Below are 15,954 nucleotides of genomic sequence, written 5' to 3'. Positions count from 1 at the left end.
GTGTTTTAGAATGGCCTAGTCAAAGTCCGGACCTAAACCCCATAGACGCGAGCTGTCCATGTAAGGCAGCCCTCAAATGTCACTGAGTTGAAGCAGTTCTGCAAGGAGGAATTGGCCCAAATTCCCCAAAACTGATGTGAGAGACTGACCAGCAGTTACAGGAAATACTTAGTTGAAGTCATTGCTGCTCAAGGGGGCGCCACCAGGTACTGAATCTAAAGGGCCACACACTTTTTCACACGTGGATATTGAATGTTTAATCATTTGTGATTAAATTCATGTTGAAATAGTATGTTTTTGTGTCATCTGTTTGATCAGGTTATGTTTATCTAGGACTTGGATTACAATCTAACAACATTTTAGGTTTGAAATATGTGAAAATCCTAAAACACACACACACACACACACACACACACACACACACACACACACACACACACACACACACACACACACCTATGCTAAAATCGTGTAAGTATTTCCAAACTTACAATGTTGATGTATAAATGATTTTACACACTTCTGTCAATTAAATCATATGCTATGTATTTATGACCTTCACACTTGTTTCTCCTGAGATACAAGACAATAAGAACCCAATGCTTACCTTGTGTTATAATAACTTGGCTGTTTATAGATGTATATGTGTTTACGACACGTATGGCTGTTTATAGATGTATATGTGTTTACGACACGTATGGCTGTTTATAGATGTATATGTGTTTACGACACGTATGGCTGTTTATAGATGTATATGTGTTTACGACACGTATGGCTGTTTATAGATGTATATGTGTTTACGACACGTATGGAAGAGGTAGAAGTTTACATGGCAAATAAACAAAAAAAAAAAAAACAGTATCAAAGCTGAGAGTAATCAAGAAAATTCAATGTTGCTTAATAAAAAGGACTTTATTAAAAAAAACACAACAAAAACAGCAATAAGTCGTCATTTTACATACATTTATACATTAAGGCAGATCTTTTGTTGACATGCTGACCCCCCACACAAAGATAAGCAACAGGTTTAATAAAGATTCTGTTCCGGAAAAAAACAAAAAACACATTAGTCTGTGAAGATGTGGGATGCACAGCAGACAGGTTAACCCGCGCTCTGCCAAAGAGGCCGCAGTGATCCCCCTTTGGCTGCATATGGATTAATCGGCCAACTTTAGCCACAGCATCTCAAAGGATTTTACTGCTGGTAGAAGCAATTCTTGCAGGAGCAAAACCTGTATTGAAGAGCTTTGCTGTCACAGCCGTGCTATGCTGCGGGTCAGTCGTCAGCTGCAGTTCTTGTTTCTATGTTGGTCCGCTCTTTACACCTGTCACAAAGCAGAAGGGCAGTGTAACTAACGGTGCATCTAAACTCTAGCCCACTGAGACACCTGTGCTGAAGCAGGGATATTCTGAAAACCTGACCTGCTGGTAGCTCTTGAGAACTGGAGTTGGCTACCCCTGCTCTAAACTATATGTAGCATTTAAAGGAACCGGAGCAGCCTTGCGATAAGGTCACGGCCCTTGAAGGTGGCGACTCTGGTTTGAGTCCTTTTGACCCGGGCCAAATCCCTTTACATCTATGTGCCTCAATTAAAGTAACAAAAAGACGGAGCTGGAAAAATGCAGTGAGCATTAAATGTACATTTAAATTCTATATAAATGATACCTGGCTTCAGAGTGAAAGTCATACTCACTACTTCTTATTCCTCGGCTTTAACTCTTCTGCTGCATTACGCAGGAAGATGTAATTCTTCTTCTGGGGATTATAGAACTCGTGCCCCTGGACAAAGAGAAAAAAACAGCAGGTTTCTTGACCAGACAACTTGTCTGTGAGCACCACAAGACTAAGGGCGCGCTTTTAGCGCTGGCGACGTCACTAACGACAGGGTCAGATTGTTTCAGAGACAGACACATGTGGCGACGGTCTCCGAAAAATCAAATTTATCCGGCTTCCAAATTTTGGCGCAACGTCGCTTGTCGCGCTTACAATAAGTGCTCGCGCCAGAGTAAATTGTTTTGGAGCGACGTCGCGTTGCCAGCACTATAAGCGCAGTCTAATGCTTCAAAACGCAGCGTTGCATAAAGCCTCCTTACATTTGGAAGACGCTCCACACTTTTTTTAACGGCAGTATAATTGCATCGATTACCCGGTGTCTAGTAGCCATGGATGGATGCCAACCACCTACCTTGGACCAGTCGTAGCTAGAGGAATAGGCAAAGATGTTCCCATTGTGATTGAAGCAGGAGGCGGAAATAGGCTGGTCTAGCTGTTCTGACGTCTTCAGTTTGGTCCGTGCGTCTTTATCCCAAAAGCTAAAGCGCCCGTCGGAACCAACGGTTGCCAGAGTGCCGTGGACAGGATGGAAAGAAATACCATTTACCTGAGTGAGGAAACAAAATCAGATAACACTAAGCAAAAAGATCCTGCCGTAAGCTGGAAGAAGGGGCGTTCAAAATTAAAATGCATTAGTGATGGACAAACCTACTTTTAAAATTACATGAAATGCAATGTGTGCATATGACTTATCAACACATGCTTGGCAATGCACAATATATGTGACAATCATACAAAATTGGTAATACTAGTTCATATTACCGGAATAATGCTTGCCATTTAGTACCAGCACTAACACAAAGAACTTACACGAGGCAAAATCATGAAGGCCGAATAAACGCTTATACAGGATGTTAAAACTGAACCCAACTTGTTAAAAGGTGTTACTAAAAGCCATTTATCCAAAGGCACGGAAAAATGTGTCCACTCCCAATTAAGCAATTACTATACCAAGACAAATTTCCCTAGCCAACTCCAATCTAGTGTGGATCTAGTGTGGAATGGAACGGGGACAACTCATTGCTGCAATATTCCTAGATTTTGCAAAGGCTTTTGATACTGTTGGTCGTGTTATCTTGCTAAACACACGTCAGTGCTCTGGGATAGGGGAACATGCTTTAAACTTCTTTCACTCCTACCTATCATGTATATCCCAACATGTGTCTCTCAAGCTCTATGTCCAACCACTTGGATATCACGTGTGGGGTCTGTTCTGGGGCCTACTCTTTTCAGTCTTCATCAATGACCTACCTACACATTGTAAGGGAGCTTCAATGCACATGTATGCGGATTACACAATCTTATTGCACACAGCCCTAGCCTCTACGACCTTGGACACGTACTTCAATCAGATTTTGAGACTTGAAAACTGGATTTAACAACAACAACATTGAAAACTGGATTTAACAACAACAACAACAACAACAACAACAACAACAACAACAACAACAACCACCAGTATTTAGGCTACATTTCTAAAGCTACCGATGGAGCTCTAGATCAGAACCAACTCTAGTACTATCCTAGCCCCTATCACTAGTTTTAAATATTTGGGCATATAGTTTGACTCACATTTAACATTCGGGATGCACATTGATACACTGACATCCAAAATGTATGCCAAACTAGGTTTACTTTATAGGAACAAATCCTCCCTAAGTCAGCTGGTCAGAAAGTGCATCGCACAGCAGATGCTAATAATTATCGACTATGGGGACATAGTATACGGCTCAGCACCCCATACCCACCGTAGCAAACTAGACACCCTCCGCAATTCAATATGCCGCTTTGTACTCCAATGTAACTACAACACACATCACTGCGAAATGCTCAGAGAACTAGATTGGCTATCCCTTGAGTCTAAATGCAAAGTTAATTTTTCCCGTCTTTCCTTCAAATATTTTCTGGGCAAGCTAACCGCCTATCTGCACAAGCTCCTCACCCCTACAACATGCAGCAATTATCCCCCGAGATCTGACTCCAAAAGACTGTTCACGGTCCCAAGGATCAACAAAGTATCCGCCTCCTCCTCTTACCGTGCACCTCACAGCTGGAACAGTCTAAGTTATTTCAAAACTAAGGCTGTCTCACATTTTAATCAGGTCGGGTACATACGCCTATAACATATCTTTAAAATGTGTTGATACAATGTCTTTAAATATAACCCTGTTCACTTAATGTAACCATGTATCTGTCATCATAACTCTGTGCCCAGAACATACTTGAAAACAAGATGCAACTCTCAATGCATTACTTCCTGATAAAAACATTTTATAAATAAATACATTTGACATCGGGCTGCACTGGCAGTAAGCGGTTAACAGTGGTACTTTGTGGGTAACGTCCCGTTGCTAAAAGGGGAGAGTAACACAAACAAGTGTACTTTTGCGCCGGAGTGTGTGTGATCAGTATATTAGCCAGGAAACTGTGCAGAACTTACAGCGTAGATGTCCTGAGGAGCTGTTGTGTTTGTTCCGTTGGAGCGGTGGCATTTAAATGTGAAGTTGTCTTTCGCTCTAGATTAAAAATACAATATAAAATTCCCAGCAATGCAGAAGATATCCCCACCCAGCATCCTGAGCTCCGCGTCCGTCTCACACTTACGGATTGGGAGGGTTAATGTAATGGATGGCAACTCGTCCTTCAATACTTCCAAGGGCAAAGCCAGTGGGTTTGTTCTGTTTGTCTTTAAATATGGCTACACACCGGTGCTGGAACAGAAACGGAGGTTAGAAATCCTGTCCACCCCAGAGCCAATAATTAGTGCATAACAGCCCGCTTTGGTAACCTTAAAAAGTTCCCCTTACAGAATTATCTGCCACGGAACAAAAACAGGTAGTGAAACCCCCACTCAAACCATTGAACCCTATGAGTACCAGATGGGAATACAGCGTTTATCTGAGAAAAGGTGAATTAGCACATTTTGGAATTCCACTTGTAATAAAGCAAAAGACTTGACACAATTTGATACATAATGAAAGATCTAGTTATAAAAAGTATATTCAATGCAGGAGGAAACAAGGGAAATCAAAGCAAACATGAAAAATACTATACCCAATAAAATACCCCCCCCCCCCCTCGCCATCTAATAAAATAACCCCCACCATCTGGTTCCCAAGATACTTTCCCATTTAGTTGATGGTGTTCTAGATATTAAAGGACGGCTACACCAAAGTTACGTGGCTTGAGGGACAAGAGACTATTCGACGGCCATTTTTAATCTCCCAGAATGGGTGAAAAAACAGGCAACTAAAGGGGTAAGTATCCAGGAGCTTAAGGTGGTCCTGGAGCTAAACAGTGCGTGTAAAATAAAGGGGACCCCAAAGTTCAAATTCAGTGTAAAAAATAAATAGCGACTGAATGAGTAATTTCTGTACAGACCACAGTTCAACTCGTGTTAATATCTGGTCTCCTGAGCGGGGCCAGATCTTTTTTTTAATAGGATTTTCTGAATCTGTAGCTTCTCAGGTTACTGTGATAACAGTAACAGTTTCGGCTGCATTGGGCTCTGTGGAGAGCTCCATTTTAACCTCTCGGACACTTCATATAAACACTTTCATCTCCTGAACGGAGAATCCCATTTCAAATGCAAAAACAGCTTTAATGACGCACGCTGTGTGTCACTGGCTTTTGCTTATTTTAACGGGGCTGCACTTAATCGGCGCTCCATGGCACGTACTACACTGAAAGGGAGGGGCGGCAGATTCGCCCTCTCTCCATCGCATCCGTTCCGGAACCCGGGAAGGCGTCCCGTGAGCATGCCGAAGATCGGGCACGTGATCAGGAGGTGCATGGGGGACAAGGCCACAGAGGCGGCGGGACTTTGGCACTGAAGGGGTTAAGGGGTGTGCAATACCTGATGTTTAAGAGGCGATTCTATCCTCCGGAATTCAGAGGGTTGATTTTCCAGTTGATACACAATTAACCCTCGGTCTGCTGTGGCCACCGCAGCCATAGGATACACCTGGGAGGTAAGAAACAAGCATTCGCAGAATTATACATCTTTCCTTAAGTGCCAACTGTAAAGGTTTTCTTATATTGAGCATTTAAAAAATACAAAGCACAAGTGTGTGTGTGTGTGTGTGTGTGTGTGTGTGTGTGTTTAGAAACTGGTTGCACTAGATTAAAAAAAAAAGGAATCTAACAGAAAATTGAAGACCCAAGTATTCAAATTATCAGCACCGGACAAAGAGCAAAAAAGGTGTTTATTGGCCCATAAACCACACGGTTACCCGACTTTCCAGTACCCAGAAGGACTTTCAGCCCTGAAGAAAGTCCCTCTGGGGACCAAAACGTTGGGTAACCATGTGTTTTATGAGCCAATAAACACCTTTTTGCTCTCTACTTTGTCCGGTGCTGATAATTTGAATACTTAGGTGACTCTCAGAGGAACGAAACGTTGAATAAAACTGAAACCTTGAAAGATATGGGAGTGCCGGCCTTTTCAGTTTATTATATACATCTCGTATTAAAGCAGATGACACCCGCAAAGATGCCGTAGACCCAAGTACATTTAGGTAGTGCCCTGCATATGGACTGTGTTCCAATTCTAATATACACGCTCACGCACAGGCCCGACTCTTACGTTCTGCTCAATGTCTTCTGTATACCTCTTTTGTATCCAAAGTCCTCTCCCACCTAAAACCTCTCTCACTTACTGCCCCACACCTCTCGAATACCCTTCCACTCAATATCCGACTAGCACCCTCTCTCTCCACCTTTAGGACCTATGTTAAAACGTACCTCATTAACAAAGCATATGGGTAGCTCCATGGCTGATACTATTCATCTCTGATGCACTGACCTTGGCCCCTGCAGACGCACTGACCAGAACACCCTCCTATTGTCTCTGCACGTTCTCCCCTACTTACCACTTAGATTGTAAGCTCTTTGGGGCAGGGACTCCCTTTCATTTTACTTGAATGCATGAAGCGCTTATTCCCACTGTGTTGAATTATTATGTCACGTGTATTACATAGTTACATAGTAGAATATAATACTGCTGTGGAGTGCTATGTACCTGGATGGCACTATATAAAGAAATACATACATAATACAAGATATGGCCAAAGCTTTATCTTACCACATCAGAACAGTAACATCTTTCAGGGAGCTGCAGGGTCATCAGTGGGTTCGGTGAACGAGTGTCCCAGAACTAGAGCACAAAACAAACTTTCAAATGGTGGAAGAGGCCACTACCAGCTGTGACAGCCTACTAAAGGTGCACTAGTCTGCATCACACAGAGCGATATGGTGAATTGAAATATTCACTGTTCACTGTTTTCCTTTATTAACGGGGGTGCCGGTATCTCTGTGCAGGCAGCAGTTGCGACGGGACGTCACGCGGGCCAATAGGAAGCCATGACATCATCCCCACGCGTGACCGGGACACTGAAACCTGCACAGAGATAATGGCAACCCCTACCAGGGTCTGTATCTCGGGACGCAGGGGGGCCCCGGAGCTGAAATAAACATGGTTCGGCTCCAGAGACTCCGCTTCCCACCGATAACCAACAATAAATAAATAAGGAAAGTAGATGTCCGGCATTAACCATGTTTAATAACTTTTTAACTCTAGGCCATAGACACACTGTCCCATTTTATTATGTGGTCAAGATAGAGAATGAAGGGTCTAGAAAATAGGACCACCGCATACTAAAAAGGAAGGTATACCTTCAAAGTCTTATCCCAACTCCCAGTCATGATGCAGCTGTAATTTGGTGCCTTAATCCAGTGCACAGTCTTTATAGGAGCTTCATGCTGAAAAGACAACACTGCAAGAAATTAGTAACATTTAACACACACAAATATTAATATAATAAGCCCCCTTTCAATACAGGGTAAGAAAACTGGTCCCTACCAAAGTGAATTAAACTTGAATTTTAGTTTAGTAACAGAACTCTTAACAAAAGCCATGACGTCATTACACAAAAAGGCACATTATTAAATCTGAAGATATCCATGCCATCAAACCCAATTAATAATATACCAAAATACCGCCTTTTTAAAAGATATTTGCAGTATTAAACTACATAGATCGAGGGCTCATTGCAGTATTTGGAAAGCATGACATTTTCTCCAAATTAGTTTGCGCAAGATAAAGTGCCGTACGCACGAAACACGTAAGGAGGGTGTTCTAGCTGCGATTTTTTTAATTATGGAAAAATAATTGATTTTTACTTATTCCATTTTTGTGACCCACTTTATTGGCTGTGCGCCAAAAACTCCTATTTTTGTGTAAGAGAACTTATAATAATTTAATGTAAAAGGAGACAAAATCTATGACTGAAATGTCTATTAGATATAAATCACAGCATATTACTCACCTGTGCTACCTGTATACACTGGTTACTATTAAGATCCCACATTTTGGCAGTTTTATCGCAAGATGCTGTAAACACTTTGCTCCCATCCTTCAAATATAACAAACAATCAAAACATTAGAAGTGCCAAGGAGGAAAAACAGGGCAATTTATCAGTGGTTTCCGGATCTGAATTCTGAATAGAAACAGACCGACGGTAGATTAGAACCACTCGGCCCATTTCATATTAAGGATTCAACCGTATATCTATCCCAAGCATGTTTCAATTCCCTTACTGCATTAGCCCCTCTCACCCATTGGGAGGCTATCCCACTAATCCACCACCCTTTCCAGGAAGTACTTCCTCCAATCTCCACCACCCTTTTCAGGAAGTACTTCCTCCAATCTCCACCACCCTTTCCTGGAAGTACTTCCTCCAATCTCCACCACCCTTTCCAGGAAGTACTTCCTCCAATCTCCACCACCCTTTCCTGGAAGTACTTCCTCCAATCTCCACCACCCTTTCCTGGAAGTACTTCCTCCAATCTCCACCACCCTTTCCAGAAAGTACTTCCTCCAATCTCCACCACCCTTTCCAGGAAGTACTTCCTCCAATCTCCACCACCCTTTCCAGGAAGTACTTCCTCCAATCTCCACCACCCTTTCCTGGAAGTACTTCCTCCAATCTCCACCACCCTTTCCAGGAAGTACTTCCTCCAATCTCCACCACCCTTTCCAGGAAGTACTTCCTCCAATCTCCCTTTGAACCTCCCACGATCCATCTTAAGAGAATCACCTCGTGTTAGCTCTTATTTCTCTGAAACATGACTCCCTCCTATACTTTGTTGAAACCCTTTATATATATGTGATAGTTTCTATCATATACCTCTCTCCCTTCTATCCTCTTAGCCAGCGGTGCGCAAACTGGGGGGCGCGGGAGATTTTTCAGGGGGGGAGGGGGCGCACGGGCAGAGGCCCTGTGCTCTTCCTCAAGGCATTTAAATTAAATACCGAGGGATCGCGTGAGGCCTCTGCAACGCTTTACTTACCGAGGTTCAGGCACTCCGTGACACGTCGCCATGGCAACGCGTCGTCATGTGACGTAACATGACTCCACAGCATCATTTGACGCAGGTCTAAGGTAGGGAGGCGCGAGCGTCGAGGCAGCGAAAGACAGGGGGGCGCAGCAGAAAAAGTTTGCGCTCCCCTGCTCTAAGCTGCGCATATTAACCCTTTATATATGCAATAGTTTCGATCATATCCCTTTCTCCCTTCTATCCTCTAAGCTGCATATATTAACTCTTTATATATGTGACAGTTCCTCTCATATCCCTCTCCCTTCTCTTGTCCAAGCCAATATCAAACATAGGCTACCATCATATTTCAATGTCAAAGCACCTGAAAGATCACCGTGAAAACAGAATGTATTTGCATTAAATGTCATTATCAATTTGTAAAAAAAATAATAAACATATGCAAACGCAACTTATATAGGATACCGTTTTCTTACATTTTATACCATTATCGCATACTAGTATAAGCTCAATTCCAAGCAGCGTCGTTAAACAAATACTTAACCCGTTCATTGACAGACCGGCCGGCAACATTTTGCCGGTCACTCTGGAAGGGAAGGAGGCTCAAATATAAACACGAATACATACATCACTCCAGCAGACGTCTAATACAGGTCCTGTGTGCATCTGTTGGGCTTTTGGAATGGTCTGCCCATTATCCTGAACTTCCCAGCAACGCACCTGGAGAAACAAGACAGGAGTCTGAACCCAGATGTACTTTGCCAGCTCAGAATATGGAGGCAGTGTCCAGATCCTGCGAGAACACCCTCATAATGACGTACGTTTACACTTTCCTATGAGTCTAAACAGAAGTGGAAATAGAATGGGAGGGCACTTTACAAGTGGAAAGCGAGATCTGTCAAAAGGAAACCGCTAAAGCAGCAGTACGCGGAGACCAACGCTTACTTTTTAAAAAGGTTTTATATTTAAATCTGATGCTCATTCAGGCGATAGGTGTTGAAATATTTAGCGCCCAGGAATTAAAATGGGGCTCTCGCCAGTTCCGTGCAGTCTAATGGTTACCATGGTAACCTCAGAAGCTAGAGATCTTGACAATCACGGTAAAAAAAACAAAAAAAAGTTCTGCGTTTGTCTTTTTAAACAAAAGAGCAGGATAGGCTCAGGGGGAAAGATTATTGGGGGACAACTCATCCAGGCTTCTGGGGATGATTGCTGCTTTAAGTGAAACACTGGTTAAAAGCCTTCATTGCCATAATGAGACAAACAGATCTGCCAATGGATCTCGTTAGGACAGACACAAAAAACAATCCGCATGTAGCCGACGTGACACACAGAATGGAAATACAACAGGGAAATACAACAGGGACAAATACTTGTAACTTACATCATTAGCCCAGGAACCTGCAATCAGGAAGTTTCCGGGCAAGGTCGGAGGGCTAAAAGAGAGGCACCCAATGCTGTCATCTGGGGGAGAAGTTACTTCAATGTCCTATGTAAGGTAAAGGCACAGGTAAGATAAAGGAGATACAACGCTGAAGGGTAACACTCAGACAGCATGACGAGTACCTTCATAGGATTGTGATTATCCGCCGCTGTGCTGCCAAACATGCTTGCACCTCCAGTACCGAAGCCTGCAGCTGTTCCAAACAAACTCATTTTGGTCCTAAAAAAATAAAAAAAAGTAACAATGAGGCATTTCACATGTATAATGTAACATAACGATCTTCCTCTGCAGCGCTTTTATCATGTTTCATAAAATTGGTGTTATTGAAAATGTGCCCAGCAGTCACAGTGCTGACGTTAAGCAGTGAAGGCTCATATCCACAAACTCCATTTAGTGACTTGACGTCAAGTTATGCCTTAACGTGTAGCTTCACCAGGACAACAATGCAACTTAAGGCTGCACTTATAGTCCTGGCTATGGTGACAGCGCACAGCGTCATCACAAGTACTTGTAGTCCGTTGAGGGTGCCCATTGTGGGGCCACGCTTCTGCCACACCCCATCGCCCACCCTTAGTCGCAATAATCGCAATAGCTATGGCGTTATGTTAGGTAGGTCACACCTAAACTTTGTGTCACTCACACCCAGCCCCTGAAATAGGACTGGTGAGGAGAGGGAGCACCCAGTACGACACGTAATGAGCCCTGATTTAATGGAGCTTTAGCTCCAGCCCTAAGATGCGTTGAATAGCGTGCTGTGGGCCTCTTATTCATGAACAACCAATAGTTATTGTACTCTCCTCTCACACAGACTCTCCTTCCTTCAAGACTAAATCCAGACCTGACTCCCAACCACTAAATGCATCTAACCCAGTGGTTTCCGATGTTTTTGTGGTTAAGAAACCCTATGTGAAATTCTGAGGAACTCCAACACTCTCCAATAGAGCGTCTGAGATCAGAAGCACTGTTAGGAACCCCAACCCTCTCAAATAGGTCACATGCATTGTAAATTCTTCTGTATGTGGTACAACTTTAAAAATGACCTAAAAATTACAGGAAACCCTTTAGGGATGCCTGCAGACCCCGAGGGGTCCTAGGAACCCTGGTTGAAAAAGTCAAATAACCCATAACCTGATTATAATGTTCCCACCCCTGCCCACCAGACATTAACAATACCCATCACATTAAATGCTCCATTTATAACCCCCACTTAGCGTACAGCGCCGTGGATAAGGGCGTTATATAAATGTGGTTATAATAAATGGCATCACTTGTGTCCCTTGCTCGCACCGCATCACCCATGTGGGTCAGGCCCATGAGCACCCATCAGTAGCCCCTATCTTTTCAAGCCCACTCACTGACACGGGACCCCCAACTCTGCTCCCCACATAGCGCCTCCCTGTCAACCTCTCCTTTAGGTGATCAGGCCAATGAGCATCCTTCAGATTCCCCTAGCTTCTCAGACACCCCTCACTGACATGTGGCCCCTTGACTCTGCTCCCCACACCCCCTCACTGACATGGGACCCCTGCCTCTGCTCCCCTCACTGACATGGGACCACTGCCTCTACTCCCCACACCCCCTCACTGACATGGGACCCCTGCCTCTGCTCCCCTCACTGACATGGGACCCCTGCCTCTGCTCCCCATACCCCCTCACTGACATGGGACCCCTGCCTCTGCTCCCCTCACAGACATGGGACCCCTGCCTCTGCTCCCCACACCCCCTCACTGACATGGGACCCCTGCCTCTGCTCCCCTCACTGACATGGGACCCCTGCCTCTGCTCCCCACACCCCCTCACTGACATGGGACCACTGCCTCTGCTCCCCACACCCCCTCACTGACATGGGACCCCTGCCTCTGCTCCCCACACCCCCTCACTGACATGGGACCCCTGCCTCTGCTCCCCACACCCCCTCACTGACATGGGAACCCTGCCTCTGCTCCCCTCACTGACATGGGACCCCTGCCTCTGCTCCCCATACCCCCTCACCGACATGGGACCCCTGCCTCTGCTCCCCTCACTGACATGGGACCCCTGCCTCTGCTCCCCACACCCCCTCACTGACATGGGACCCCTGCCTCTGCTCCCCTCACTGACATGGGACCCCTGCCTCTGCTCCCCACACCCCCTCACTGACATGGGACCACTGCCTCTGCTCCCCACACAGGGCCCAGATTAGGGAGGCCTCACCTCTATCCCACTCCCCGAGTTGTATACCTGCACGTTCCTGACCTGGCCGGTTTCATCCTACTCTCCCCCCTCCCCTACAATGTCAGGCCTTCCCTCTTCCCCCTCTCTCCAACCGCCTCCCCGGTGTGTGCGCGCGCCCACTCACGCAGCGGCCGTCCGGTGGTTGTGACGTTGTTTTTACACGCGCGCGCCTCGCGCCGGTGTCTCCAATCTTCACGCGCGCGCAGCGAGGGCTCCGGAGGTTACTTCCGCTTCCGGAAGGAGGTAGAGTGGTGGAGAGCGCTACCCGGACTCTATGGTAAGGGGGCGGAGTTAGAGGCGGGTGTGGGGAAGCGGTGTGACGCTGGGGTGTTAGTGCTATAGTATGTGTGATGTATATTATACAGTGATACATGCAGCCTGCTCATAAAGGGATGCAATATATATACACACACACACACACTATAATTCTAAGTTATATTCCCAGAAGTATCGAAATCTCACAAAAGGCACCATGTAGCACAACAAAACTTTCATTGTACATTCTGCTGCGGATTTGTAGGTCAACGCAACTATTTTGAGCTTCCTATGTCACTCACCCCCCAAGTTATGGACATTCTAAGTTTCCCTTGGCTGTCCAGCAATAATGTTAGCGCAGGGGGCGGGGCTACTAAGGGAGGGGGCGTGTCCTTGCCTGGATCAGAGCTGTGTGTGTCATGTGCAGTGATTCTCAACCGGGGCTCCGGGGAACCAAGGGGTTCTGTCACGTGGAGCAGTCACAGGGGTTCCGCCTGGCTGCCCGCACTCACTGCTGCCCCTGGCTCTCCCCCCTCTGCTCTCCTTCCCTCCCTCCTAGGAGCGCGCGTGCAGTCCTCGCTGACTCAAGCCTCCTGCTATGAACTAGATGTAGGGTGACCACCCGTCCCCCTTTTGCCGGTACAGTCCCGGTTTTTCGGGAGCTGTACCGGTTTTCTGTGTGTACCGGAAATGTCCCGGATTTTCCTCAATGTGTCCCCGTTTTTTTTTTTTTTTTTGTCGCCGGCGGTGCGCGAGTAAGCTGCGGTGCGCTGTTTGCTGTGCGCGAGTCTGCGGCGGCGGCGCGGAGGAGGAGACTGCAGCAGCCCGGCTGGTAAGTATTTTTTTTTTTAATGGCCCCCCCCCCCCGGCAGTTTCCTACCTTGTTGGCCAATACCCTGCGTCCCGGCATTAAGCCCCGCCCCCCCGGCATCATCCTTCACCAAGGCCCGGCAAGTGGGAATGGATGGAAGGAAGGGTGCCGGGGAGGGGGCAGGGCCAGCGTGCCTGGGGGCCGGGCTTCCGCTTCCTGCGGCAGAGCACATGTGGTGTGTGTCTGCCCGCTCCTGGCTCTTGCGCGGTGTCTCCCCCCCTCTGCCCGCTACGGTGATAGCAGGTGGGTTTTTCTTCCTTTGCCTCCACCTTTGCCTCCTGTCCTGGCGCTCCCTTCCCCTACGGTCCCCTTGGTTCGGGAGATGGGCGCGGGGGCGGGCAGTGGTGGCTGCGCGGTGTCCCCCCATTCTGCCCCGGGAACCCGTGGCTGCCCGCCGGGGGAGGGGGGGGCGGCAGTTTGTACCTTTCGTCCCGGCGCTCCTATCCACCCCCCCTTGGTGCGGGAGATGGGCGCGGGGGTGGGTGTAGGGGGAGGCGGGGAGCCGCCTGCTCATGGCTGCCTCTGTGTCTGTACTCCAGTGTGTGTGTGTGTGTACCTGTGTGTGTGTGTGTGTGTGTGTGTGTGTGTGTGTACCAGTGTCTGTGTGTGTGTGTCTGTGTACCAGTGTGTGTGTGTACCAGTGTCTGTGTGTGTGTGTGTGTACCAGTGTCTGTGTGTGTGTGTACCAGTGTCTGTGTGTGTGTGTGTGTACCAGTGTCTATGTGTGTGTGTACCAGTGTCTGTGTGTGTGTGTGTTCCAGTGTCTGTGTGTGTGTGTGTGTGTGTGTGTGTGTACCAGTGTGTGTGTGTGTACCAGTGTGTGTGTGTACCAGTGTGTGTGTGTGTGTGTGTGTGTGTACCAGTGTCTGTGTGTGTGTGTGTGTGTGTGTGTGTGTGTACCAGTGTCTGTGTCTGTGTGTGTGTGTGTGTGTGTACCAGTGTCTGTGTGTGTGTGTGTGTAACAGTGTGTGTGTGTGTGTGTGTGTGTACCAGTGTCTGTGTGTGTGTACCAGTGTCTGTGTGTGTGTACCAGTGTCTGTGTGTGTGTGTACCAGTGTCTGTGTGTGTCTGTGTCTGTGTCTGTGTCTGTGTGTACCAGTGTGTGTGTGTACCAGTGTGTGTGTACCAGTGTGTGTGTACCAGTGTCTGTGTGTGTGTGTGTACCAGTGTCTGTGTGTGTGTGTGTACCAGTGTCTGTGTGTGTGTGTGTGTGTGTACCAGTGTCTGTGTGTGTGTGTGTGTGTGTGTGTGTACCAGTGTCTGTGTCTGTGTGTGTGTGTACCAGTGTCTGTGTGTGTGTGTGTGTGTGTACCAGTGTCTGTGTGTGTGTGTGTGTGTGTGTGTGTTTGTGTACCAGTGTGTGTGTGTGTACCAGTGTCTGTGTGTACCAGTGTCTGTGTGTGTGTGTGTGTGTGTGTGTGTGTGTGTGTACCAGTGTCTGTGTGTGTGTGTACCAGTGTTTGTGTGTGTACCTGTGTCTGTGTGTGTGTGTGTACCAGTGTCTGTGTACCAGTGTCTGTGTGTGTGTGTGTGTGTACCAGTGTCTGTGTGTGTGTGTGTGTGTGTGTGTGTGTGTACCAGTGTCTGTGTGTGTGTGTGTACCAGTGTGTGTGTGTGCCAGTGTCTGTGTGTGTGTGTACCAGTGTGTGTGTGTACCAGTGTGTGTGTGTACCAGTGTCTGTGTGTGTGTACCAGTGTCTGTGTGTGTGTGTGTGTGTGTGTGTGTGTCTGTGTGTGTGTGTACCAGTGTCTCTGTGTGTGTGTGTGTGTGTATGTGTGTGTGTCTGTGTGTACCAGTGTCTGTGTGTCTGTGTGTGTGTGTACCAGTGTCTGTGTGTGTGTGTACCAGTGTTTGTGTGTGTACCTGTGTCTGTGTGTGTGTGTGTGTACCAGTGTCTGTGTACCAGTGTCTGTGTGTGTGTGTGTGTACCAGTGTCTGTGTGTGTGTGTACCAGTGTCTGTGTGTGTGTGTGTACCAGTGTGTGTGTGTGCCAGTGTCT

At 46.7% G+C, this 15,954-nt stretch overlaps 1 protein-coding gene across 4 annotated transcripts; it reads right to left on the bottom strand.

Annotated features, from left to right (window-relative positions):
* Nucleotides 1-893: 893 nt before the first annotated feature.
* Nucleotides 894-13,088, bottom strand: RAE1 (ribonucleic acid export 1). Of its 4 annotated transcripts, none has more exons than XM_075571635.1 (13): nt 12,953-13,088; nt 10,737-10,833; nt 10,555-10,659; nt 9,798-9,890; nt 8,161-8,247; nt 7,508-7,594; nt 6,918-6,989; nt 5,691-5,798; nt 4,439-4,545; nt 4,275-4,350; nt 2,187-2,381; nt 1,695-1,780; nt 894-1,325 (listed from the first exon to the last, which is right to left on the bottom strand). In XM_075571635.1, coding segments are annotated over exons 2-13 (1,107 nt in total). In that variant the 5' UTR covers nt 10,827-10,833; nt 12,953-13,088; the 3' UTR covers nt 894-1,324. The 4 variants fall into 4 exon arrangements, with proteins under 4 accessions (XP_075427750.1, XP_075427748.1, XP_075427751.1 ...); XM_075571633.1 differs by lacking the exon at nt 12,953-13,088 and adding an exon at nt 12,835-12,921; XM_075571636.1 differs by lacking the exon at nt 12,953-13,088 and adding an exon at nt 12,808-12,896.
* Nucleotides 13,089-15,954: the final 2,866 nt, after the last annotated feature.

This window comes from Ascaphus truei, chromosome 15 (assembly GCF_040206685.1).
Source record: "Ascaphus truei isolate aAscTru1 chromosome 15, aAscTru1.hap1, whole genome shotgun sequence".
In the NCBI taxonomy this organism is placed as follows: Eukaryota; Metazoa; Chordata; class Amphibia; order Anura; family Ascaphidae; genus Ascaphus; species Ascaphus truei.
Note: the sequence above shows the minus strand (reverse complement) of the source record. Positions and strands in the feature narration are given on the sequence as shown.